General features: G+C 40.1%; 2 protein-coding genes across 2 annotated transcripts in view; both read right to left on the bottom strand.

Moving 5' to 3' along the window:
- The window catches only part of tub (TUB bipartite transcription factor), a 92,270-nt gene extending 90,390 nt beyond the window's left edge, over window positions 1-1,880 (bottom strand). The window contains exon 1 of the mRNA XM_007887536.2: window positions 1,781-1,880. Within this exon, the coding sequence (XP_007885727.1) occupies window positions 1,781-1,836 (56 nt within the window). The 5' untranslated portion in view covers window positions 1,837-1,880. The remainder of the gene's footprint in view (window positions 1-1,780) is intronic.
- Window positions 1,881-17,024: 15,144 nt separating this feature from the next.
- rras2 (RAS related 2) overlaps window positions 17,025-27,712 on the bottom strand; it is a 48,091-nt gene continuing 37,403 nt past the window's right edge. Inside the window, exons 3-6 of the mRNA XM_042341438.1 lie at window positions 26,077-26,179; window positions 21,994-22,102; window positions 18,972-19,090; window positions 17,025-18,608 (exon numbers count right to left, since the gene is read on the bottom strand). Coding sequence (XP_042197372.1) covers window positions 18,521-18,608; window positions 18,972-19,090; window positions 21,994-22,102; window positions 26,077-26,179 — 419 coding nt within the window. The 3' untranslated portion in view covers window positions 17,025-18,520. The remainder of the gene's footprint in view (window positions 18,609-18,971; window positions 19,091-21,993; window positions 22,103-26,076; window positions 26,180-27,712) is intronic.

Here is a 27,712-nt window from a genome sequence, read left to right as displayed (position 1 = left end):
ATTGCGAGCCATGTCTTAATATAGTAACATTTCAGCTGAGTCACAATTCTCATCTTGCTTATCGGATGAGATGTTAAACCGAGGTCCGTATGTCTGTACAGGTAGACGTTAAAGATCCCGTGACGCTATTCCAAAAGAGAAGGGAGTCTCTCCCGGTGTCCTGGCCAACAAATCCTAAATAATAAAATTGGACGCTCACTTCACGGCTATTTGAGGGGCATTGGTCTGCACAACTGGCTGCTGTGTTTCCCGCACAAAATACACAGTCACTCTACTTTACAGTACATCCTGTGAAGTGCTTTGAGATGCCTCAATGACATAATAAGGTGCTATGTGAAATGCAAGGATTATTATTATTATTGCTGTGCACCTTCTCTGCTCTGGTCATTAACAATTCGTGAACTCCATACTTCCTGGTCTCCACTGTTAATGTTATACCTCATCATACACCTATCCACCTCAACATCCATAAGTAATGCTAATTATGAATGATCGGTCTAGACAATGTGAGGCACACTGAACCTTAGCAACATCCTACAGGCATTGTTTCATCTCTGCTTCGTTTTATACTTATGTTTTCCCACAAGGTATGGGAAATCTGTCACTTATGCCTATTTGTTATGTTTATTATTCTTATCGTAATCATCATTTACGTGTAGATGCTAAATCACAAGTTAGAAGTACGATACTACCAATCATGTCTTGCGAAGGATACGCTCTACTTTCCTGGAATTGTTCTTTTTCATTCGTCACCTGTATTCAGGGGCAGAACAATAATAATAATAATTCTTGCATTCGATATAGTGCTTTATCACGTCTTGGAGATGTCTCAAAGCACTTTACAGAATATACTGTAAAATGAATTTACTTTATACTTTGTGGGGCAAAACAAGTTGTTTATTGTATTAACAATAAAAATTGCAAATTCAGCCAGAAACTCTCCCTGCCCCCACTGCCACTGCCCACGGAGAACAGCTATTGCTGAATGTAAAAGTCTAGACTGAGTCCAGGCAGATATTTCAAATAGCTACCCCAGCAGCGAGGCTAAGTGGTTAATGTCATTTTCTGCAACAAATCTAGTTACCTTTCCACAAAACAAATTGGAACAAACCTATCAGTGCACATCACTAGAGAAGTGAAAGAGCAACGACTAGTCACAGCGGGAGGAAAGGCCAAAGTCCTGAAGAAGTTTCTATACAATTTCCGCAAAGACAGACAGACTTTGTTTGGTCGTCAGCCCTTTTCTTTCAAAGTACCCATTGTTGTCCTGCGACAATCATGCATAGAGCGTATCATGGTGGCAGTCCTTTGCTAATTTTGCTAATGCCACTCCTTAACATACAATGGGAACAGCATTGAGTGCCTCACATCCTTGCTCTGGCTTAATTCATAATTAGTGGGAATAATAATTCACCTGAGATTTTGTGAGCGTTATTAAAAAAAACACGCTCAGCCTTTTAGGAGAAACAAAATGCAATGCTAGATGTGCAGACCTGAAAAACACTGTAGCTTTGCCTGCATTGTTGCTTTGAATTAAACAGACTGGATTTCACAGAACGCGAGGCTTTCACTGCATTGGCTACAAGCTGACCTTCTTGCAATAGTTTTGCCCACAAAATATACAGTCAATTCACTTCACGGTATACAGTATGTTCTGTGAAGCGCTTTGAGACATCTCAAAGACGTGATAAGGCGCTATATCAAATGCAAGGGTTATTATTATTCTAAACCAGTGAGCCTGGTAGACTGACAGGCTCATCGATATTGCCTTGAAGAGTACCTGTCGTAACTCCACCTGCTGTAAGACATGGTCCTGTTGCTGCTGACTCCATCCATTCTGCTGGGCTGCGATGCTGGCAGACCACAGTGTCTCGCTTGCACGAGGGGGGAAGAGCCTGCTGTGTGAATCGGTGGTAATCTTGCGTCCTCAGCCCCACACGAGTCGCCGCTGAGTCAATGATGCCACTGAACACCTGTCACCAGACTGATGGAACGTGAGGCTGGACAGTCAGAGTTACACCTCTGCAAGCGGCTACAAGGGATCCGACGCACACAAACTGCACCAGTCTCCTCTTACAATATCAGGACTGCACCACGATTTACATGGGAGAGGAGGGGAGGGGAAAGCTCAAAAATAAATGATTCCCAAGCAGCTATGGGGGAGCATTTTACACCTATTCTTCCCCCGGCAGCAAATTCCTTGTTCGATCAATCTCAAAATGCTGCAAATGTAAAAAGCGATGCCTGGCGGGTCAACACATCAGTGTAATGAAAATGAAAGGTGCACCTTCTGCCGGTTCACTGTACTCTTCCTTATTTATTCCTGTTTCCACAGATACAGCACCATCCTTTGACATCACTCCCCCTTCCTGTCCAATCATACAGGCACAGTCCTTTCAAACCTCATCCTTTTGGAGGCATTAATTAAATCCTCTGTGTATAGAATACCCATCACACCATCCTACACTGGGGCCCATTGGCCATTATTAAAAATCCACTGGATCTGAGAACTACAGCAAACATGATTTCTTTCTGTAAAAGCAAATAGGAGTGCTTCATATTAACAGATGATTAATAGCATTGATCGCCACACGAGCATTCCCAGTGCCTGTTGTACCCTGTGAAACTGCACCTTAATCCACAAGAAACAAAGCGCAATATTGATTAAAGCTGCATTAGCCTCGATGCTTTGCTGCCATTTAAGGCCCTGCATCGGATCAAGATTATTCTTTTGATTTCTTGATTATTAAAAGAAGATTCAGTGGGGAAACTGTGACTCCTATTCTATCTGTGTGTCACAGTTCAAGTACCTTTTTTGCAGGAGTGTGCGATTGATTTAAAGATCCCACTTTTATGCGCCGTGAGACGGGGTTTATGAATAATCCCATCTTTTTACATTTCTGCCTCAAAATCCTTTGCAGTGTTCTGGCACATTGCCCGATGCAGCAGAATGTAGTGGCCAGACTTCTACTTGGTGCAATTAATGACGTAAACTTCAGCAGCTGAATTTAGGCGGTATTATTAAAACCTTTATTCCCCCCACAAATCCACCAAGTAACAACAACAACAAATTACATTTGTAAAGTGCCTTTCAAGTAGGGAGAACGTCCCAAAGAGCTGGACAATCAGGGATTTGGACCCGAGCAGGGGATTGGGATCAGGAGGGGTGGAGGGCACAGAGGGCAGAGGTGAGAAGGTGACCGAAGGCACGGTTGAAGAGGAGGGTCTTCCCTGACCAGGACCGCTTTTTTCCAACTCTGGCAAATTGCCCACCTCTGTCCGTATCTCACATTCACAGCAGCCGAAACCCTCGTCCATGCCTTTGGCACTTCCTGGCTGGACTTTTCAAATGGCCTCCTTGCTGGCCTCTCCAGCTCCACCACACATAAAATTCAGAACTCCACTGCCCGGATAATAACCCACACAAAACTCCCCCATCACACCAGTCCTTGCCAGGCTCCACTGGCTCCCAATTTCCAAACGGATTGACTTCAAATTCCGCTCTCACGCTTTCAAATCCGTTCAGGCTCTCGCACTTCCCTACCTTTCCGGCTTACTTACACCCCACTCCACCACCCGCTGCCTCCGCTCGGCTGGCTCCGGCCTCCTGTGCGTCCCTCGCCCACTCTGCTCCACCATCAGCATCCGTGCTTTCAGTCACTACGCAGCTCTGGAACTTTCTCCCCCAATCCCTCCACCTTGCACCCTCCCTTCCCACTTTCAAATCCCGCCTAAAGACTTTCCTTTTTGATCGTGCTTACTGTCACCTCCCAACTCCCTCTCTCAGGCTCAGACTCCGCCACTGTTGAGCACTCCGGGATGCTACCCGGTGTGAAAGATGTTATATAAATGCAAGCTGTTATTAAGACGTGAAGGAGGCAAAGGAGAGAGCAAAGCGAAGGGACTGTGGGATGGAACTCCAAAGGGTGGAGGCAGAAATGCTGAAGGCAGATATCCAGGACCAGTCTAAGTGACTTTGTAAAACATAATAGTGTCATGAGCTACAATGCTTTATAAATATTATCTGAACCACAAGATTAGATTACAGCCTTGAAGTCACCACAGGGCTTGTGGGTATTGTAATAATTTTTTTTACTTTTAATTTCAACAAATTGGTAATTCGGTTTCGTGTCAGTTTAAGGCTGACAAAGCCTGTAGGGAAAAGATAACCTATTTACTGCAGAGCCTACAGCCACTCAGCAATTTTGAAAAAAAATGAAACCTGAAATGTTTGATCCCTGAAATAAAAATGAAATCGAATGCACGGAGGCGCACGTTTGTTCAAACCAGATCTCTCCCTGATCCAAAAATGTGATGCGGAGACGAATGATTTGAAGAAAAATTTACATTTCCGGAGGGCCTTTCACATAAAGAAAAGCCTCAAAGGGCTTCACAGAATGAGATTGATTAGAAATGAAGTGGGTGTTGTTATGGAGACAAATGCAGCAACTAATTTGCGCCAGCAACGTCCTGCAACTAACAGTGAGATGAATTAGCACTTTTGGGGTTTAATTTGGATGAGGAGGGAATATAAATAACAACTTTCATTTATATAGCACCCCTCACGCTGGTTGGCGTCCCAGAGCACTTGACAGTTTTGGAGCATGACGGCAACCCAGGGGCAGGGGGGGAGGTGACGGTAGCCACGATCGAAGGGGAAGGTCTTCAGGCATGACCTGTTGATGGGGAAGGAAGGGGGCAAGGCGGAGGGATAGAGGAAGATTGTTCCAGAGTTCTGGGGCAATAAACCAGGATCCCTGTGAAGAAAACTCTGCTTTTCTTTGAAATAGGAGCGGAGGAAGTGGCACCTCCACCTCCGTCTGAATCACAAGAGAGACGGAAATGTCGAGACTCTGTGTTGGGCAAACAGTGGGAAGACTGGAACCTGCCAGCGTCAGTGAACCAAGATGGAAGTGAACATTCATTTCAACACAGGTTCCTTAGTGTCAGTTCCCAGCTGACATTCGCCTGGTACACATTTTCATTTAATTACCACACACACGTACGCACAATGTTATTTCCTGACGACACATATTTTAATGGATTGTTTCACACCTTGGAATTGTTGAGATTTAGGAGATTATGTCAGACTGCTGAGGGATTGTTCGAGATCACAGAAACATCATAGCAGATCTGACAATACTTCTCATTGCAGTGTTGTTGCTCTTTCTCTGCAATCGTCTATGCAGTAGATTGACTTCCCCCCCCCGCTCCACACCAGGTCAGTCCAGTGCTATGTGCAGAATAAGAGTTTTGTCACATTTCTGAAATACCGTCCAGCATAATTTTGAAGTAAAATAGAATGCAGAGCAGCTTATTTCCTGCTGAGTCCCAGGTAATTAATTAATAATAAATCCTTGCATTTGATATAGTACCTTATCAAGTCGAAATATGTTTCATGGGATTTACTGTAGAGGGCAGTGACTATACTTTGAAGCTGAACATGACACCCAATTTGCACACAGCATTGTCCCACAGGTAGCCATGAAGTGAACGTCCAACTTATAACACCAACAACTTGCATTTATACAGCACTCTTCACTTGGGGGTAGAGTCTTGGAGTGCTTAACAGTCTGACAACTGAGTCAGGTGGAGATAAAAGGAAACATGGAAAGAGTGCAGAGGAAAGACATCAATGGAACAGTTCAAACTCCCTTCAAGCAGACACACACACCCAATATTGTTAACAGCAAAGGATTATTCAGTACATTTGTTCATAGAGATTCTGTCATGATCTCCTGAGCTTGAATAGCGCAATTTCCAAATGAAGCTTTCATGTTATGATTGCACCACTCAAAGCTCTTGAAATGGAGTGAGTCTGAAAGGAAGCAGGAGCAGCAGACTCCTGGTTCACTAACAAGCTCAGTGCTGCCAAACAACGATCCTTAATAACAATCCTTGCATTTGATACAGAGCCTTATTACGTTGTTGTGATATCTCTAAGCGCTTCACAGAATATATTATAAAAAGTGGAGTGACTGTGTATATTTGTGGGCGAAACACGGCAGCCAATTGCGCACAGCAGGGTCCCACAAACAACGATGGATTGAATGACCAATTTTTTTTCCCCCCTTATGAAAATCAGGGGATTTAAGATTTGAGCCACAAACTTCACTGTGGATTCTGCTAAATTGAACCTCGAAGAAATCATTTGATCTCACCGGTTCAACAATTCCAAATAGGATCTGATGGCATCGTTCAAACAGCAAGATGTTCAGTAGCTTGTAAAGTAAGGTCTAACATGGATGATAGCCAATGTTTCACACAGCAGGCAGTGATCTTCCTCTGTGTGAGAACAAGATAAAACATCTCTCCTGCCCATTCACTTGCAGCTCACTCCTTCTCTGGCTCTCAATGGAACTACTGCATATAGACTCTTCTACAGATACTTTCACTGCTGTGTCCACCGACTTAGTGTTGAGCTTTCTTACTGTTTATATAGGCTGGTACATCTTCAATCCAGGAACAAAACACTCACATGATGTTCTCATGGTCTCAAGTGTAATGTAAAGGTATTTGATCATCTCTCTCTCTTTCAATTGATAGGGCTAATTAATGCAAAGGTCTAAGATCAGATTCCTTATATGTTTTAAAAAGGACAAATATTAAAAGTAAGACGTGCAGAGCTAAAAAGTATGGAATCGGACTGTTTTCTCCACAAACCATAAAACAACTATTTTGGGGTCAATATGGAGCTCCTCATTAAGACAACCTACAATAACACACTGAATGAAATGAGGAAAGACTTAGTTTATTCCGCTATCAACTCTGACAAATCTTCTCAATTTCTTAAGGGGGAAAAAAAAAGCAATCGCAGCTACACACAGAGAAGAACAATGAACAACCTCTTACCCTAAGGCGATCAACCAAAGCGCTTCAGAATATCATCCCAGCATTACAGTCCAGTTTATTCAACCTAATCAGATGATGTTCTAATAATCTCAAGAGAATGGAAGAGTTAGTGTTGTGCGAAGGTATTTGATCATCTCGCTCTCTTTTTCTCTCTCCACGATTATCCCTGCAAACATCAATCTCTTCTTAACGGAAAATTTGTCCCGACGGCATCTTCCATTGACATCAAAATGAACTGAACTCGGAGAAGGTTAGGACACAAGTATGGGGAACAGGAACCAAACACAAATTGCGAATAATTTGCATAGAGGGCTTGTCAAGTCCCCTTCCAAGAGAACCCTCCCAATCCATCTCCCACAAGATGCACTTTGAAACCTGATCTCTCCTGGTGTTGGCCACGATGTGAACAAGGTGATAAAACAGAGAAAACAAAACAAAAAATGGAAAGTTCAGGGGAAAAGAAGATTTACCTGGAAAATTCTTCCCTCAAAGCAGTCAAGCCTGCTCCAGGAGAAGCACAACCATCCCAGCACCTCTGGGTGTCTATTCATATTGGGTATCGCCAGAGTTGTGATTCAGTGTGGGTTCTTTTGCTGCTCTGCTATTCAGCGAGAAAATAGAGGCTTTCCCCAGCATCTATAGATGAAGCAAAAGTGATCTGTTAAAAATTACAGGAATTAAAGCTTTGCTGGAACTATATGTCAATTGTTTTCTTTTTCCCCTTTCTCCTGGGTAAGTGTCCGATCTCTACTTGGGAACTGTTCAGTAAGCAGGAACCCGGTTATAAGTCGATTGGCCGATTGCTTTTTCAGGGGTAATAAATCCTTTTAAATTTTTTAAAAAAAATTTGGTCACTCAATCCATGACTGTTTGTGGGAAACTGGTGTTTGCAATTGGCTACCACGTTTCGCCCACAAAATATACAGTCAATTCACTTTACAGTATATTCTGTGAAGCGCTTTGAGACGTTGCAAAGTCTTGATAAGGCGCTATATCAAATGCAAGGATTATTGTAGGTCAATTGTTTTTCTTTTTACCCTTTCCCCTGGGTAAGTGTCCGATCTCCACTTGGGCACTGATCAGAGTGGAGCTCTCTGTTTTCTCTGTAGGCTCAGTCTCACATCGTGTCACACAGTGGGGTTGGGTGCTATAACCCTCCTACAATAAGGCAAATGCTGGGATCTGGCACTCAGTGTTCTGTGATTTGCCTTGGTGGCACGATAAATAAGAAATGAGAAAGTCAAAGCTTCTTCAACCAATATCATGCCCACAGGACACAGCATGTTATAAAATGGAGGAACTGTATATATAATGCAAGAAATAAAATCCATTTTTACATTATGGAGGTTATGGGAGAAAACTATGTAGACATTGTGTGTATTACATTGTGTATCTCAACATTGTATTGAAGATGATGACATGCATGTTTGTGAAGAAAAACTCCATTGCGTTGACTCATAAAAATTAAGTACCTCATCATGAATCATTCTAATTCATCTTCCTGGGATCTGCATGGCAAATTAACCCAGGCCAAATACCTTTTTTAAAAAAATATCGAGTCTACTTAATGAAATTCATGTTTCAATAAGTATAATTTATCATTCGAATTCTCCAGGGCCTTTCATATTTATCAGCTCTGCCTCTGCTCTGTACATTTTCAGGTCATTAACGTTACTTAACGATATCCTAAGGCAGAGGCTTCATACACAGTTTAACTGAAATGCGGTGTTTTCTGACACAATGGTACAATTTTACATAAAATGTATACTTCAATGAAATTACATTCATAGACTACTCTCAGGAGAGTGGATTCCTCTTAAGGCCGCTTAAATGTGGGTGTCACTGTATTGCAGCTTGAGTAACATTTAGTTAACAGCAAGGCAATTATTAAAATGTGAAATAAACCATTCTTATGCTTTTGGCCTTAGGCAACAGGAGGAAATAGCACTTGAGAACAATTTCCTCAAGTTTTATTCTTTTACTAAAAAATAAATGCACTGCATTATTTGAATTCCCATTGAAAAGGAGGGAGCAACTTTTATCTTAACATACATTATTTTCATTGTCTAGTAAACAAATCCTAATACAAACATCAGACTCTCAAGATTGGCTTGGCTGCTGAAATTGGCTTATCCCCTGGATCATGCAATGTACCCTTTGAATATAAGAGCAGCGATAATTGAGAAAGTGCCGATTTCACTCAAGGAAAAAAATTACTAGAGTGCATGAACTATCCTATCATAGAATCGTACAGCACAAAAAGAGGCCATTTGGCCCATCGAGTTTGTGCCGGCTCTATGAATGGAGCAATGTAATGTCAATCCCACTCCCCAGCCCCTTCACCATTACCCTGCAGACCAGTCCTCCTCAAATACCCGTCCACCGCGTTTTTAAAAGTAGTTATCGAATCGGCCTCGACCACCCTTTCAGGCAATGCGTTCCAGATTTGAACAACTCGCTGCGTGAAAAAATGTCTTCTCACCTCCCCTCTGCTTCTTTTAGATACTATTTTGAATCTGTGTCCTCGAGTCACCGACACACCCACCAGTGGAAACAGTTTTTCCCTTTCTAATCTGTCAAATCCCCTCATGATTTTGAAGACTTCTATTAGGTCTCCTCGTAACCTTCTCTGCTCCAATGAGAATAATCCTCTCCTCGCCTCTCTAGCCTCTCCTCATAATCAAGGTCCCTCATTCCTGGTACCATCCTCGTAAATCTCCTCTGCACCTTTTCCAATGCCTTAACATCCTTCCTACAGTGTGGTGCCCAGAACTGGGCACAGTATTCTAACTGAGGCTTAACCAGTGTTTTATATAGGTTAATCATAACATCCTGACTCTTGTACTCTATGCCCCTATTTATAAAGCCAGGTATCCCATATGCCCTTTTTTACAGCTTTATCTACCTGTCCTGCCACCTTCAAGGATTCATTTACCTGCATCCTATCATTGTATTGGTCATAATAATTTCCTTCATGTCACTGTTTTCACAATTATCCCTGGCTTACAAATGTGGAACTGTAAAACTCACCCCCTGAAACAAACACACTATCAAAACCCAATGTTAAACCAAGTTAAAATTAACCGGCAGAAGTTGCAGATAACTAGCCAGATAAAATTTCATGATTTAAAAAGTTACACAAAGCAGCTGGGTTGAGAAACCTAACAGGAAATGGTGTTTTGTAGCACAACAACAAGAAGCACTGTGCAGACAGATTGAAGCGTCAGATTCCTCAGTAGATGTGATAAACATATGGATCTAAGCTTGCCCCTTCTAGCAAATCAGTGAGTTTATAATCTAAATGTTTCTACAATTACAGCCTAGACCTGTTCCTAAAACATCAATTATGAAGAATTAGACATCCACGCGTTAAATGGACATTTACAATATTTATAGTTTTAAACACTTAGAAAGTGTTCACATTAACAATTCCTTGATTATTATTATCTCTTCTCTTTAGGATATTTAAGGCTTGGTAAGATTTCCCCCTAATCGTATAATAATTATAATAATAATCCTTGCATTTGATATAGCGCCTTATCATATTGAGATGTCTCAAAGCTCTTCACAAAATATACTGTAAAGTGAATTGACTGCATATTTTGTGGGCGAGACGTGGCAGCCAATTGCGCACAGCAATGTCCCACAAAGAGTCATGGATTAAGTGACCAAATTATTATTATCTTTCTTCGAATAGACTATTAACCCCAGGAAAGTATCTTCCTCAATATAAACATTCTCACCTCCTCCAACCTAGGGTCATTGCTAAAGTGCCTAATTAATTGAATGCATTAATTTAGTTGTCTGTCATTGTGCTTTCTCCAAAAGCTAGAGCATTCCTGTTGTAGTATGGTCTACAGAACATTATACAATACTCCCAAGCAGGGCTGTAGCAATAGAACACTGCAATGACCAACACTAACATTTCTGCTTCCAGCTTTTAGCATTACAGATTTAAACAACTCATTGATCAATGTTATTTTCTGCCCTATGTTCGGACTCTTTCTACAGGAAAAGGTGTTGTATTGCAATGAGTTACAATGATGCAAATCCGTTGAAACCATCATGTGCTTAGCAAGTTGAACTCTGTGTAATGAGTACAATAGTGTTGATTTCTACACAGATCCATGACTCAAGTCTGTGACTCAAGTCTCAAACCCCATTTTGAGACTTGAAACTCAGAGTTCAAGGGTGAAGATCCAACAGTACTGGAGATGTCGTCCTTCGGGGGAAGACATTAAATTGACGTCTTCCTATTCAAGTGGATGTTAAAGATCCCATGGCACTGTTTGGAAAAAGAGAAGGGAGTTTCTTCCAGGGTCCTGGACAACATTCCCAAAAATAAAATCACCTCATGGCTGTTACAAATTGCCTACAAATACACAATCACTGCACTTCAGAGAAAGATTCAATGAGGTGTTCTGAGATTCTGTGACAACATAAGGCTCTCTATCAAATGTATGGGTTATTATTATTGATACATTTTGGTATTAAAAGCCTGTCCATTGCAGGAAAGACAGAACAACGTGAGAAGTTATACAGAGATCCTGGAGAAGAATGAGTGGGGAGGACAAGACAGGGTAATGGGCCTTGATAAGATACGGTGAGTCTGTAAACAGGAAGAGACTTTGGGATGAAATGTTTGAAGTTTGGAATAAATGGAATAAACGTCTCTTTCTATTTTATCAACAAAGCAGAGACGAAAAAGGTTGTGACAGAGAGCACGGATTGTAAAGTATAATTCTATTTACAATGCAAACGAGTGACGGAGATAGAAATCTGAGCTGGCATTGAGATCCAGTATTAAAGTACATTATAATTTCAAAGAATAACCTCAGGCTAGAGAATATGAAGTCACATAGTCCCCCCGCCAGTGCAATAGTTAATTGCTGAAAATAAAGCTGATCTTAAGGAATGAAAAATCCCCATACTAACCCCAAATAACAATTGGAAATCACTGGAGTCATGAAGACAATAATCTGGAAGGATCTGTGCTTATGCTCTAATGTACTGTACCAATGCTGTAAGACAACATTGTAAAACTCCATGCTTCCACATGGTGAGTTCCTCGGGGTCTGACCTTCTATGGATTCACCATTCCATTCTAACTCACTGTTATTCCCTAACTGTTTGTCAGGGGACATGATCCCAAGAAATGCATTGCTGAACAGCCACTCACAGCTATTACTACAGATTCTTGACAGCGATTCTCGGAACAATTGATTTTCTACACAATGTGGTCAGATCTAAATATAGTTTAGACACTCACAGTACAGTAACGGCAAAAATAAAATGGGCCAATGTTTCCATTAAATTTTATATTCTATAGCTTAATCAGAGTCATTTTATCTGCTCCTTTCTTTGGACAGAGAACAAGAGAAGAGGGAATAGCACTCAAATCGCCGCTCTCACATCCGACACCCAGGCAAGCAGTAAATCAAAGACCAGAGAAAGGTGGAGCTGCAAGTTCGGCCAAAGTGACTGAAGTTAAAAGGGATGAGGCCACCAATGGTCCTGGAGCCATGTGATGAGTAACAATGATGTAAGCAGAATGTTATGAATAAAATCAGACACTTAACTCCCGAATCTCACTTTATACCTCAGGTTCATGAAATATCTTTATGGGGAATGCACTTCGTTTTATAATAGATTTTGCTGAGACTTTTTGAAGCTCGTTCAATCTGTAAACAGGGCCGCAGTCCAGCACTGACACATGGATACCAGTAGGAGGTCCCCTTTATCACAGTGGCAAAGCATTTACTCTCACGCCAATTCTGAGCAAAGTGAAATCTGTGAACAGCAACGCTCCAATGTTTTAATTGAATTTGAAAGGAAACCAACACTTAAACCGAAGAAAACGTACGCTTCATTTGTGATCGACAAGCACAGCTCTGAGATTCCTGAGTTTACGTTAATTAAAATGGACACAGCTTAAGAATGCATGAGAACATGAGAAAGCCCAAGAAACAAAAAAGATCAACACAAATATGGAACTGAGTAGCTGTGGAAAAAACGTTTATAGTGGAGCTCATGATAAATATTTAGATTGCGTTATCGAAGCACATTTTTCTGAAATAATTAAATTTTTTGCAGCTCAGCATGGACAACAGGAAGCCATCCTCCTCTTGTGAAGGGAGTTTGTCCTGGTCTCCTGGCCATCAATCCTCCAGCTAAAATTGGTCATTCACTTCATGGCTGTTTGTGGGACATTGCTGTGTGCCCTTTGGCTGCCCCATTCGCTTACCAAATATACAGTAACTACACTTTACAGTAAATCCTGCGAAACGTTTTGAGACATCCTCCTGATGTGAAAGACTCTATCACAAATATACATATTTAACAATCGAGTTAAAAGGCTTGAAATAAAAGTTTTAAAAATATATTTTGAAGCACAAATGACGGGTTTAATATGACTGAGCAGAGATGGAACTCTCAAAAACCCACAAAGTAGAAAAAAAACCAAGGTTACAGCAGTCAGATAATGAAAGTGACATGTCGCTGTGGAAACTTTACACCAAGAATGTTTGGTAACTGAAATAGAAAGGAAGTCTGCTTTTATTTTCATATTGTTTCTCGAAGTGCACCTTAAATGCGGTAATTTTATTTCACTTACTGTTATCTAACACCATCATTTCCTGATCACAAGCTGGCTTTTCAGTAGATTCCCATCTATACAAAGCACACGTATATTTCTTGCAAATCCGTGCAGTGCACTGCAAACCAACAGAGCAATTAAACAGTCTAGCACTCTGCACTTGCTTCAATACGTGGAGCTGTCACAGTCAACACTCAACCCACTGTAACCTGTCTAATTTCTGTAAGTTATAAGTCTCCTACTTTTCTATGAGCCCCTCCAACTTGCCCCCTCCCTCGCCACATTCAAAGCCTTACCTCTTTCAGTCATCTCCCCAGAAATAAACCCACAAGAAAACATATTGTCTACAGAAACCATCTGACTATGTCTGGAAACACTCTCACTTTGAATCAAATTTTCCCTGGATGCAGATCAGTGAAAACAACCAAAAATGTATGGAAATATTTGGGGGCCAAGACATTTTGTACTTGCGTGCACAGTAAAGCAAAGGAAAATTAGTGTATTACACATACAATCTGCTCATAGTGAGCACTCTTATGCTTCAAACACACTCATCCCTTCACCAAAAGTACTAATAGCTGCTTAAAAGAAAATCTTCGCAATTTTAAACAAACAATTATACAGATATATCTTTCACTGATGGTGTTGTCACCTGTCATGACATCTGTCATCTGAGAGGACATCTGTCCTCTCACATCTGTCCTCTCTTGGCCAAATTTTTTAAAATTGTAACTGGTGTATGTTAGATGTGAGTGAGAAAGTACTGAAACTAGAAAAAAATGCCTAATATAAGACCATAAGACGTAGGATCAGGAATAGGCCATTTGGCCCCTCGAGCCTGCCCCGCAATGTAATAAGATCATGGCTGATCTTCTAACCTAATTCCATTTACCCGCCCTATCCCCATAACCCTTAATCCCTCTATCCTTTAGAAACTATCAACCTCAGTTTTGAATATGTTCAAGGCCTGAGCATCCACAGCCTTCTGGTGTAGAGAATTCCACAAGTTCACTACCTTCTGAATGAAGAAATGTTTGAAAGGGCTGACCCTTAATCTTGAGACTATAACCTCTAGTTTTAGATTCTCCAACCAGGGGAAACAATCTCACGGCATCTACCCTGTCAAGACCCTTAAAAATCGTATAGGTTTCTATAAGATCACCTCTAAATTCTTCTATATTCTAGAGAGTATAGGCCTAGTTTACTCAACCTATCCTCATAGGTCAACCCCCTCATCCCAGGAACCAACCTAGTGAATCTACGCTGCACCGCCTCTAAGGCGAGTATGTCCTTTCTTAAATAAGGAGACCAAAACTGCACACGATATTCTAGGTGCGATCACCAAGGCCTTACACAACTACAGCAAGATTTCCCTACTCTTGTACTCTAACCCCTTTGCATCGAACGCCAACATGGCATTAGCCTTCCTAGTTGCTTGCTGTACCTTTATACTAACGTTTTGTGACTGGACACCCAAAACCCTCTGAACACTAGTATGTAGCCTGATAATAAATAATCCTTGCATTTGATATAGCGCCTTATCACATCGTTGAGATGGCTCAAAGCGCTTCACAGAATATGTTTTAAAGTGAATTGACTGTATTTTGTGGGTGAAATACGGCAGCCAATTGCACACAAGTGTCTCAACAACAGTCGTGGAAGAGTGATCACTAATTTTTTTTCCCCACTTTTCGAACGGGTTCAACAAGTTGGCTTATGTTTTGGAGGACCTAGATGAAAGCTGAAATAGAGTCCAATACCGGAGGCACACAACCACTTGCCACCATTAGATGGTGACTCACTATGTGTTTTTTCCTCCAGTTTCCAGTGTTCAGGTCCATTCACTGACTTAATTTTGTTTTAGAAATTCTGCTTCTACCTTTTTGCAATTCCTCCATGCACGGTGTAAGGGGAATCACCTCTTCACAATGTCACAAGTATTTCATCCAATAAGGCAGAATAAGAGCACACAGGGTTATTAATAACAACAACAACTTGGACCTGGACAAGGGTGGAGCCCCTTGATGATTCCTTTTGTAACTTTAAATAAGGAATGGTTGCTCTGTGGGAAAAAAAAATAATCACTGATACCTTTGCCTTGCTTGAAAGCAGAGTTTGTATTCTTATGATCTCGGTTGATTTGGGCCACAGTCACAACATCCACGTTTCAGCATTTTGACCATTTGGAACGTATCCCCGACCACTTTTTCACCACAGCGAGAGAATGTTTGGGTCTCAGCCTCTCCCTCACAGCTTGGGTGTTTTGAGTACCCGAATTATCTTTATTTTGTCAACCTAAAATCTTTATCATGCTGCCCTAGGACCTTTTTTTAAAAAAAATCTTTTGGTAAATACTTCCACCATTACCAAAAGCAACACTGGAATTGTGGAGACCTTTTTTTCTTTAAAACTGCATCTGAATTTAACAAATGCACTAATCACATCCCTGACTAAATGCTGGGTGATGGTATTGTTGCTAATTTTTTTTTTAAAAATGACCATTTAAAAAGCTATGCAAAGGCATGTGTTTAAACAGTAGGTGGGTATATACAAATTGAAGGCAACCCAAACACAAATGTATGTTCATCTAGCCAAAACGACAGCAAAACTAAACTTCATCCTCATCCTGTGTGCACAAGGTGAAAATAATTCTACGACATGACCAACATCTGTTGAGCCGGCGCTCATAACAGCAGATGATAAAGGCCCACTTTGCAGCATGTGAATATATAGTGCATATACATATATATATTGCATTCGATATAGTGCCTTATCATGTCTTCGATGTCTTAAAGCGCTTCAGATTATATACTGTAAAGTGAATTGACTTTATATTTTCTGCACGGAACGCAGTAGCCAATTGCACACAGCAGCGTCCCACGAACAGTCATGCATTGAGTGACCAATTTATTATTTTTTTAAAGAAATTATTATGGCTGAGTATTCCTTCCGGTCATGTTTGTTTGCAAGATCTATTTCTTGTAAGCAAGCCTCAGGCACTGTAGAACTGTTCAGTTTGATGACTCAAAATTATATAGACAGCTTTATTGCACGTTGGAAACACTAACACTTCATGGCTGCTTGATGGGACATTGCTGTGCATAATTTGGCGGCCACATTTGTCTGTGAAGTGCTTTGAAATGTCGTCCAGACGTGAAAGATGCTGTACCAAATGCAAGGATCATAATAAAAACTTCAGGAAAGAAGGGGAAAGAGATTTTTCTTTTTTTAAAATCGCAAGATGGAAGCTTCCACTTGCAGATGGAGAGCGCAGTTCTGTGACAGTGGTGGACTGATGCGCCTGTAAACGCTGCCCTCTTGTGTTCATGGTGCGGTGATTTTAAATGTAGAATTCCTGTGCGCCTTTTGCAAATGTATCTATCTCAAGTGCAATAAAATTACACTGGCAATGTTCAGTGGTTAAATCACCCGCGCATTAATTCAAAAGAAAAAAAACCGAAATTATCAGCAGTTCAACAAAAATAACTCTTCTGGCCCGAAAGTACACCTATAAAGAGGAAAATGTGGTGGGAACGAGAGGGGGCAATAATGAGAAAAAATATATAATAAGTCTTTCACTAATTGAATCATCTTTTATTCTAGCACCAGAAGCTATACAAGGGTATAGTAAGATCAAACTTTGAGGAATTGATGTATTATAGTCATTATCAGGACAGTTGTGTACAACTTCTATGTTAATGTTCCAAGAACACATCTCAAACCAAGTTACAAATCCACAGAACTTGCACTCAAGAGACCATCCACAGTCAAACCCAAATATCAGCAGGAGTTTCTTAAATTCCAAACTTGTACATGTAGATCCTTCTTTGTACATAATTGATCCATCTTCAGTAATGGCTGTTCAGAGCATTTGGAAAGTTGAGCAAATTAATCTCTGTGGGTACACTTCACAGGCACATGACTAGCTTCAGCTGGACACAACCAGCTGAGGCCAGGACATTAGGAAAGTATTACCACAGTCTTGTAAATTATACCTATAGTTTTGTCAGTTAAGAGTGAAATGTGAGAATTAAATACTCATCTTTACATATACACAAGTTATGCTGTGAAAAGCATATTTGCTTACAAACATATAAAAATACTTGTTAACTAGTTTGATAAGAAAATAATGTATAAAAGTATATAGCAAAACATTTAATCATCTTCAACAATGGAAGGATCAATTCAATCTCTTTATATTACATGAGGAACAAAACCCACAATGTAGCATTTTGAATCCCTCATCCAGATAAACTATCACATCAAGGGAAGACGAATTAAACGACTTGGAAATCCTCAACAGTGATGCAAAACTGCTTTTTTTTTTAAACAAAAAAAACACTGAAATGTTCATATCCAGTGAAGTCACAGGTTTTGGCCACATCACTGCCTGCAAACCCCTCTGGATTGTTCAAAATAAATACAGTAGACTGACTGGATTTGGCCACTGGAACAAACCGCAGCATTACATGAAACTCAGACTCTTGCCAACAATAAAGTGTTTTTTTTTTAAGGCTTATTTTATGTGTTGTCTGTGTTATCCAGGGCAAAGAAATAACCAGCTCACCCTTACTCTCACTGTCCTCTTCTAACTATCAATTGATAAGATTCTCTTTAAAATCAAAGATCTATATGTACAGCAGCTGATTAGCACATATCCATAGCAATAAGAGTTTAAACGGCACTGAGGACAAGACACGTAAGCATTGATTTGAACACCTCACAAGGCAAATTTGCTTAAAAACTGTATCTACATTCCAGATCAACTTTTCATAAGTAGTACAAATATCACGACAAAGCTCAAGCCCTGAACAAATGGAACTGTGTGACAAAGTAGCAGCCTTAGTGTTTGTTTTCAATCCTTTTGCCTTGTGGAGTGGGTGACTAAAACCTTCCCCAAGGGCTTGATACAACTTTTGTCCAACTAAAGGCTATCAGTGACCAAATGATGAGCATGCAGGTAAGAGGCAATACTGTTCGACATAGGAAAGGGTTGCAAAGGCAGACGTAGGGGTAGGGTAGGTGGGTGGGTGGGTGGGCTGGCAGCTGATGGGCGAGTGGAGGAACGGTCTCTCAGAATAGGACACAGTGACAGCCACTACGATCTTTTTCATTGCGTGAAGGTTCTGGAGAAGGAGGGCATTCTTGCTCTTGAAATCTCCTGTAGGAGAGTGGAGGACAGAAAATAAAAAAAAATTAGCAGGTGCTAAGACATTTGCCTCTTTACAGAGAGCAAAAAAACGCACTTGGACACAGGTCAACAGCGAGGGGGAAAAACACCATTCCTGCTTGAAGTTATGCTATATATAAAAAAAAGTTGAACAAGTGCCACCCGAATCACATTTCTGAAGAGTACAAATGTAGTACAAAAATGAAATATGTTTAAGACAAATGTGCTGAGTGCTTTGTTGCCTTGGAGTGCACCTAGAGAGATACTTAAAACCTCTTGACCATATACGGACACGCCCACACAATACTCCAATCAGTAGTGCAGAGTACCTGTATCAGATAACCCTCGACTCACCTTATCACTCGGACCAGTTGGTGAAAAGCTTGGTCGACATTCAATCGGATTTTGGCTGAAGCCTCCATGTACGTGACTTTGAGCTGACGGGCCAGCTGTTGTCCTTCCTCTAACGTCACCTGCAGAACCAACGCAACATAAATACACATCAACAAACGAACAAAAACACACGGACCTACAACAAAGAGTACACTGTTCAACTCATGATGGATTCAAGCAATTGTGGCAAGGAAAGTGACAGATTGTGGGTTTGGGGACAAATTCTAGAAGAAAGGGACAGAATAACATTGTCCTGCTATTCACACTGAAGCACTTTTTTTTGAAAAAATGCACCTAAAATGTGTATAGATTATACCATCAAGCCTACAGGCATTTGACACAACTAGAGTTGGTCACAAGTTAAAGCTGAATAATACTCAAGATAACAGGTTGGCTGGGGACAAAACACTTCAAGACGAAACACTTTTACACAGAACAAGAGGTCACTACACTTTACAGTATATCCTATGAAGCTCTTTGAAATGTCTCCTGAGATGAAAGGCACCATGTAAAGATTATATTAAATTTGAATGAAAAATGATTACATCCACTACTTGGAGAATCCAATTCCTCCCAAGTACTGATGGTTTAGCCACAAGTAGATTGATAAATGATGTTGTTCAGTTCAACAATTTTCTACTGTAAAAGTGAAATCTACTTCTCAAAAATGATTTTTCCAAGACTTAAATGGGGAAATCGAATGTAACCACACCCTCCATGAACACTGCACACATTAAAATTTGACAAATCTTCAGTGACGATACTGTCCATAATGCTCAAAGGTTATAGTGCACATCTTCCCCCCCACCCCCGCCCCCAAAGAAAAATACACTCCAAGGATCTTATAACTCAATTCAATACCTGTATTATAATGAAGTTAATGAAACTCATAATATTTAATTAATAGCTTCCAGAGATTTTGGAGATTCATCGTAAGGTACTGATTTGATTCACCCACCACCCGACCAGCAGATTTCGGCAAATGCAATACATACTGCAATTACAGAATCTCAACAGCAGATGGCGGAATGAATATACCATACACTTAGCAAGAAAGATTTTGGACGTTAGTTAAAACCGTACATTATTACAATTCATAAAAGGCAGATGGAAAAATCAGAGCGTTGATAATTCAATGAGTTGCACCACACTTCCCAGGCACCCCAAATCTGTACCTGTGGGAGGTGACAAATAGAGGCAAGGCATCCCCCCTCGGAGAAGGGAAAGTTAAACCTCAAGTAAATCCAAACCCCAATCTCAGTTTGTGACTGGCTTTTCAGGGATTGACAAAGGACTAGGAATGAGAGGCCTCCCTTCCCCTGCATTTCGGGAGGCGCTCTGCGGGATCTCACAAGTAGCAGATTTGGGAGGCGGGGGGGGGGGGGGGGGGGGGGGGAACGTAAAGAGGGAAGAAAAAGTAATTTAAAAAAGCTGTTGCGAAGGTACAGTTTCAGCCCAAATCCCTGCAACAGATTTCACTGCTTGAATGCTATCTGCCTATGTAACGCAACTGAGAAATAGTTAAATAAGCTATAGGATTTGTATAAATGCTGTAGCAAAATTTATGTTAGTGGTCTATGAACTGCACTGTACCACAATCATTTCAACTTACACAAGTACAGTACTTATAAAATATCTACTTTATCACACTTTTTATCCAGTTTCCAATTAGGAGCATAGTTCGCATCCAGACTAGCGATGGCAGGAGAACAGCCCAAGCCAACCCAACTACAGATAGAAACAAAAATTCTCTTCACACAAGGGAGTCGTTCAGCCTTCCTCGTCTGTGCAATTGCATTTATTTAAAAAAAATAAAACTGCCCTCTTATTTTAAGAGCTCCACTTCCCAGCTCTATTCCTTAATGTTTGATCTTCCTTCACTCCTCGCATCTCTCTCGTAACTTCTGTTGACAATTTCTCAAGTAACCTTGTCAACACAAGAAACTCCGGGAATGATGAGCAAACTTACATCCTGCATTTGTGCACCAAAGCACTTTCATTTATCCTATGAATATGCCTTCTTAAAAATTGGAAAAAAATATTTTCCTTCTGAAATTCTGTAATTGTAGCAATAGTTTCACACCACTGGATACAACTTATTTTTACATGGCACCGTATAATTGACTGTGCAAGCTGCATGAGCTAAAGTGATTGATGTGCAGATATTTGGTCTGAGAACTATGGATTTTTCTTTCACACTTGTGATGACATAATTGTTCAGGTGAAGGGGTCTGGAATTGTTTCCCATGACTTCTTCCATATCTGAAGTCTGTGCAGTGAACCAACCGGAACTTCGACTGTGTTGTATTAGGGGATGGAAAACATCCACTTTTCACAAATTTTGGATCTAATTATATGCATCATAGCACTTTGGATCAACCCTTTTACTGTTAAATATTGTTAAACATTTTTGTCAGTTGGGAATCTTGATTGTCACAAAACATCTTGCTCAAGTCTCTGAGAAAAAAATTCTGGTGTGCCAGTTCTGGAAAACCCAATCTGTTCCCCAAGAGATGGATTGTGCTCCATATCTACTTGTCTACGTGCCAGAGAAGAGGTGTGGTTGGGCAGACACAAGGAATCGGAGATTAAAGCCCCATGAGAGCACAACTGGAACTTCGAGACGCTGGTAAACCAATGCACCAGCGACACTTGGATAAAACTTGCAATAATTTTTTGCTCAGGAATTGAATAAATTTCCTTGAGTAAAGAATGAACTATTTGAAGAGAACACTCCACTGAAAAACCTGTACTGTACGGGGCGGATGTTTGTGCAAGTTAGACCTTTAGTGTCTTTTTAAAATTGCATTTCAAAGGGCTAGCATTTCAGCCATTATAGTTCTGCTCCTTTTCATTCATCAAAGAACCACACATCAGACAAAAAAAATCAATCACTTCAGGGGGCAATATCCTTTATTATTTTTGAAGCCTTCATAAAACTGTCATCATGAATACCACAGAAAAGTTGCTTCCTGGTGCTCACCTGCCTCTGATGCTCCAGGTCAGCTTTGTTTCCTACTAGGATCATAGGGAATTCATCACGATCTTTTACCCGAAGGATCTGTCTTTGGAACTTGTAAATCTCTTCAAAACTGAAAATGAAAGCACATTATCAGGATTAAACTATCCTCACCCACCACCACCACCACAAAATGTTCAGAATCTAAATGAACAAGCTTTAACAAGGGGCAAAAGAATGTCCTTTGTGAATGTCCTTTCAAAGAAAATGCAAAGAAAAGCGGTCAATAACAACAAGCACTTACATAGTGGTCTTCACGCAGTTAGTTTTGGAGTGTTTAACAGCAGTGAGGTTTGACCCAGAGCTGGAAAGGGAAAGAAAGTGACCGAAGCCAAGGTCGAAGAGGAAATTTTTCAGGTGCAATTTAAGAATGGGCAAAGATGGAGGGATTGAAGCAAGGAGTTCCAGAGTCTTGGGCTTTAGTGGCTGAAAACAGTCAACAATTGTGAAACAAAGGGGATGAGGGACTGCAGAAGATCCAAACTAACTGAGTGAAAGTGGTGGGTAGAGGAGTGGGTGTGAGCAGAATGAAGAGATAGGGAGGTGCCGGGATGTGAAAAGATTTGAAAGCGAGAGTAAGGACTCTGGTAACCAATTCGTACAAGACTATGTTAGAGACAGAATTTAGGGTCATTTCACAAAGCAGATATCTATCTATATTGTAACAAATATTCTGCTCTTTCACCCCTTGGGTTTCACCCTTTCTAAGATTTTAATCTTTTTCCCCACTGTCATATGCTGCCTGGTCTCCCCATTTCTTACATACCCTCGATTTTACCCCCCCCCCACCCACCCCAATCCTGTCCAATTCTAAATGAATGCAACAAAAGGACAAAAGACAGCTGAAGCAGCACAGTCTTTTGCTGTGATCAGGTTACCCAAAGAACACTACAGCTGGCTCTATAAAACTTGGTGGACACGAGACGCCTGCCGACTTTGGAATTAATTGGTAGCAAACATAAGGGAGACACGCAGAACATGATTGGAAAGTAAATAAAGAAATGTGGTTGAATGAAAGATATAAAGTAAAATAGTCAGAACAGGGGAGCTCATGTGTCAAACTTCCAAATGCTTCTGTGAACCAAAGGGTCTAAATTAGAAACCCACATTAAGCCTTTGAATACTGCAAAGCTTTTTACTTTTAAAACATGTTATTTGTCCCATCAAACTACTTCTATATGAAGTCTGCGAGAAATTTCTAACCGAGCAAACAGGCTATTCCTAGCCCAGGCATCTATCAGCATTGATGGATGCCTCCAGCGCTCCAGGACGCTCATCCAAGTGAAGTGCGCTAGATAAATCCACGTTATTGTTGGTAAATGGTATGGATTACAAAATATGGGACTCTCAGTTGATATCGCTAGGTCAGGCATCAAGAACCGTTTGTTGGGAGATCACCAAAGAGCAGATCTGCATGATCAAAACATACAGCCAGGCATATTAGATATCAGATTCTGATAATTAAAAATTGCAAACACTGGGTATGCAGAATAGCTCACTCACCAGCTGAAAATGAATAATGGGTCAAACCTGAATTTCTTACTGTGGTTGATTTGAAATTACCGTAGAAACTAATCCCCAGATATGTGAAACATTTCCATAATTGATCTACATAGATAAACTGTTGAAGGTTCACATCTAAGTTACCTTTCTCTTTTAGATGCTGCATTTCCAGCCTTTTCAGTTTTTAATTCAGATATCTATCACTTTTTTTAAACCCTACAATATCTCCAAACAATCTCTTCAGGACATCGACAAAAGGGGAAATGACTATGCTCTCTTTCCCCTTTGTAATCCTTATTTTACTTATTCTATGTTACCATGGTGCTTCAAACAAAACAGGAATGTTGTTTCCTGACTTCAGACATCATATTCAACTCAGTGGTGACTGAAACATCTGCTCTGCAACTGAGAAATGTTCTGTTTCCATGGTAGCTGAAAATGCTTCACACTTCAAGCGCAAAAGAAAATCTTGCAGGCACTCATCACAGAGTTAAGTGCCTCTGCGTGACAACAAAATTATATGATGAATAAATCATTGGAGAGAGGAATGCTGTAGTTCTCAGCTTGGCTAAACAACTATAGCAAGAATGAGTGAGTGGGTCAAAGGCTGCAAAATTGTTTTTTTGCTGAGGTGGCTAACAGTAGTAGTTTAGCTTTGGTCACTTTTTTTACGCACGTCAAATGGCATAAAATGAAGCACAGTTGTTTCAATCCTATCTTCTTTGTACAAGTCTATTCATCAGTATGAACTTGCCAGTGATCCAGTTTACAACAACTTAATCTTCGATTATCCTGGACTAACCACTTGGTCTGGTGATTTATCCTGGCAGAAGCAGACACCTCAGAAACGCATATCCATCCTGCCATTACTTTGCCACAAATGATCAATGATTAAAATAATGGTCATATTCAACAACAACGCTGCATTTATAGAGCACCTTTCACGTCGGGAGGATGTCCCAAAGCACTGAACAATCAGGTGTCGGGGCCCGAGCATGGGGGAGGGATGGTGTAGGAGTGAGGGAAGGCAGAGGGCGAAGGGAGGGCGACCGAAGGCATGATCGAAGAGAAGGGTCTTGAGACCGGCCTTGAAGGAGGCAAGGGAGGAAGCAAGACAAAGGGACCTTGGGATGGAGTTCCAGAGAGTGGGGGCAGAGAGGCTGAAAGCCCGGCCACTGATTTAACAGATCAAATATATATAAAATTTAGTGTGAAATTAACCTTTTTCTCCGAAACAGAAAATGTATTGAACCTATTAAAATGCAATGTACTTATACTATTAAATTGTACATTTCCCCTTCAGATGCTCACTGCTTTCCATCTTCAGGAGTTGGATGGTTATAGCCATCAAAGCTATTCTGCAAATGGTTCACAATATGCCGTGTCTGACCAGCTGTTCCTCCTCCTAAAAATGGATTACTCCATTGCAGTTAACTCACATTAAATTTAATAACCCTTGTGCTACAAACCCCTTACTTTTCCAGAATTCATAATTAAAGTATATTAAAATGACAGTTGCACAATTTCTTGAATGTTTAGCGGTTGGAACATAAACCCAAATGTAAACATCTTGATGTATATTTTTACTTTGCTATCTTGCGGTACATTGTAGAAATGAATAGTCATGCAGATGACTTATACAGAAACAATTTACGTGTAACGTGGGTTAACTCATTCACTTAAAAGTAATTTATGACTAAAGCTACTGCATTAACAGGAATGACAAAATGCTGCAGATAAAGTTTCAGGAGTTTTAACTTATACACTCATCCAAGTATAATTAATAAAAAAATCACTAGGCTTATCCTAGTCTGTTAAGCAAGAATTTTTTAAAAAATTGTTTTTAGTATATTAAATACACATAATTGCAACACATTTTTATTAAAAAGTGAAACTACAATTGGAACAATTACACATTTGTTAAAATATGTATATTAATAGTTTGAATTTATTTTGTGCACACATTTTCATTACCCCATCAAACAGAAAAACAAAAGCCACCCAAATCTTATCTATATGCCAAAGAGCAGTGCTCTGGGCTTGTGGAGCAGTCACGCTTCTAAGACCAAGCACTGCTACTTCAGTTAAGATATAAAAACTGGGAACAGACCATTGATTATAAAGTATTAAGATTCCACAACAGTTCATTTCAATATATTTTTGAAACTGTACTCATTATATTTTTATTCCTAATCTACAATTCTGGTCATCCTCAGATAATGAATAGTCTCTGAAAATGGAGGGACAACTCTCGTATTATATAGGAAGTATGCTCTTATAAAGAGGACTTCTTTAAAGTTTATCAACTGACATTTACAACAACAACAACAACAAGATCCCATTTATAAAGCGCCTTTCACGTCAGGAGGACGTCCCAAGGCGCTGAATTGCAAACATTAATTAAAGAAGCACAATTTTTTTAATTCACATAATGTCACAATGAAACTAAAACTATGCTGAGTTCTGTCAAAGGAAACTTGACAGTTAAAGTGCCTTTGTGAATACAGCCAACGATCTTCTCCTGACTTAGATTTTAAAGCATACCTTCCTCTATCGGTTACTGAGAAGACCAGCAGGAAGCCCTCCCCTGTCCTCATGTATTGTTCTCGCATGGCTCCAAACTCTTCCTGTCCCGCTGTGTCCAAAACTAGACAAAAGCAAAATGTCATATGTTACGGACAGCACAACTTACAGAACCATACAATAGACAAAACACGAACAGGCGTTCCTTTGCACAAAAATCATTCCTTTTCTGCATAACCCCAGCAAAGAAAAGCTTCTTTTAATCTCTTTCCAGGCAATGGAATAATTTTATTTTATTAATCTATGCAGATAAGGACATCAGAAAAATCAAAAATCAAATGGTTCCAAGCCTCACATTCAAGTTTGCTGAATTCTTGGAAGTACAATGTGTAATCAAATTATATCATAAAGACATGTCAACCACCACTGATTAGGAAGGAAATAAAAGTTAAAGTTCCAATTCAAATGACCTCTCGACTCCAGCACGAGAGCCTAAGAAGTAAGAAAATTGGAGGCAGAAAGAGATGGGAACAATGAAGTCTTATTTCATGAATCCTCCGTCGCACAATTTGACTCAATTTCAGGCAGCACTTTTTGCACCAAGACACCACTCTATAAATGGTAGTGGTATTGTATGTAATTGTTTACACCAAAGAGCCAAGGAGTAGTATTATGCACACAAAAATTCTAACTGTTCTATGCAAGATGTAGATTTTCAAAAGGGGGAGGAGGCGATAAACAAAGATCTTCACAGATTGCTAAAATGATAAAAACTAAAAACAAAGTTTCATACTGAAAGAAATCAAACAGACAATGAAGAAACTCGCTTCCACCTCTCACTTCCATCTGACCTTGGCATTATGCCTTTGCAGAACACAAATTTTATTTCCTTAATGTCTGTAAATGGAAGACACACTTCTCAGCCCTGAAATAAACCAGTGGATACTATTCAAACATTACCAAAATTGAGGTTTGTCACTTTTTACTTTTGGTACTTGACACAATTATATTTTCCCTAAATTTTGTAATTAAGATTGCAAAGTTGACAAAAAGGCTACCACTCATTGCACAATTTCCATATGATTGTCAGAACCTACTTCTGCTTGGCATTAGCATTTGGAATGCATAATATATTTTCAAAATGAGGAGGCATCTTTACCTCAATTGTGTTAAAATGATGCTCATCTACTACTGATTTTCCCATGTGCAAATGAGGGTATATTATGCATTATACACGTGAAATTATAGGTGATTTGAATTAACAAGCAACAAGGATGGGTTAATTACATAATTATGAGTACTTTTAATTGTCTGAACAGGCAGGAATTAAGATACTGTATTTACACATGATACAAAATAGAACTCAATTTTCTTTAAAGCCTACACATAAATGAAGACCAAAATGGAAGAAAAAACACAAGACCATTAGATATCTATCTCTGGTGCCACAAAGGAATCAGGAAACCATAATATCTTTCGCCAACACAGCTGCAAACAAGGCTTCATCTGGTTTTGCCTCAGTTCTTATGAAAGGAAACAACAGAAGAAAGACTGAGTAAGGAATTAAACATAAGGAATTTCCAAGGACAGCAGATCAGACAGTGGGAGGATCGTTTTTTAAAAAAAACCACTGAGGCTGAGGTAAATTCAGAGCACA

This window comes from Callorhinchus milii, unplaced genomic scaffold, assembly GCF_018977255.1.
Source record: "Callorhinchus milii isolate IMCB2004 unplaced genomic scaffold, IMCB_Cmil_1.0 Scaffold17, whole genome shotgun sequence".
Classification (NCBI taxonomy): Eukaryota; Metazoa; Chordata; class Chondrichthyes; order Chimaeriformes; family Callorhinchidae; genus Callorhinchus; species Callorhinchus milii.
The sequence above is the reverse complement of the archived record's forward strand: the minus strand, read 5'-3'. Positions and strand labels throughout refer to the sequence as shown.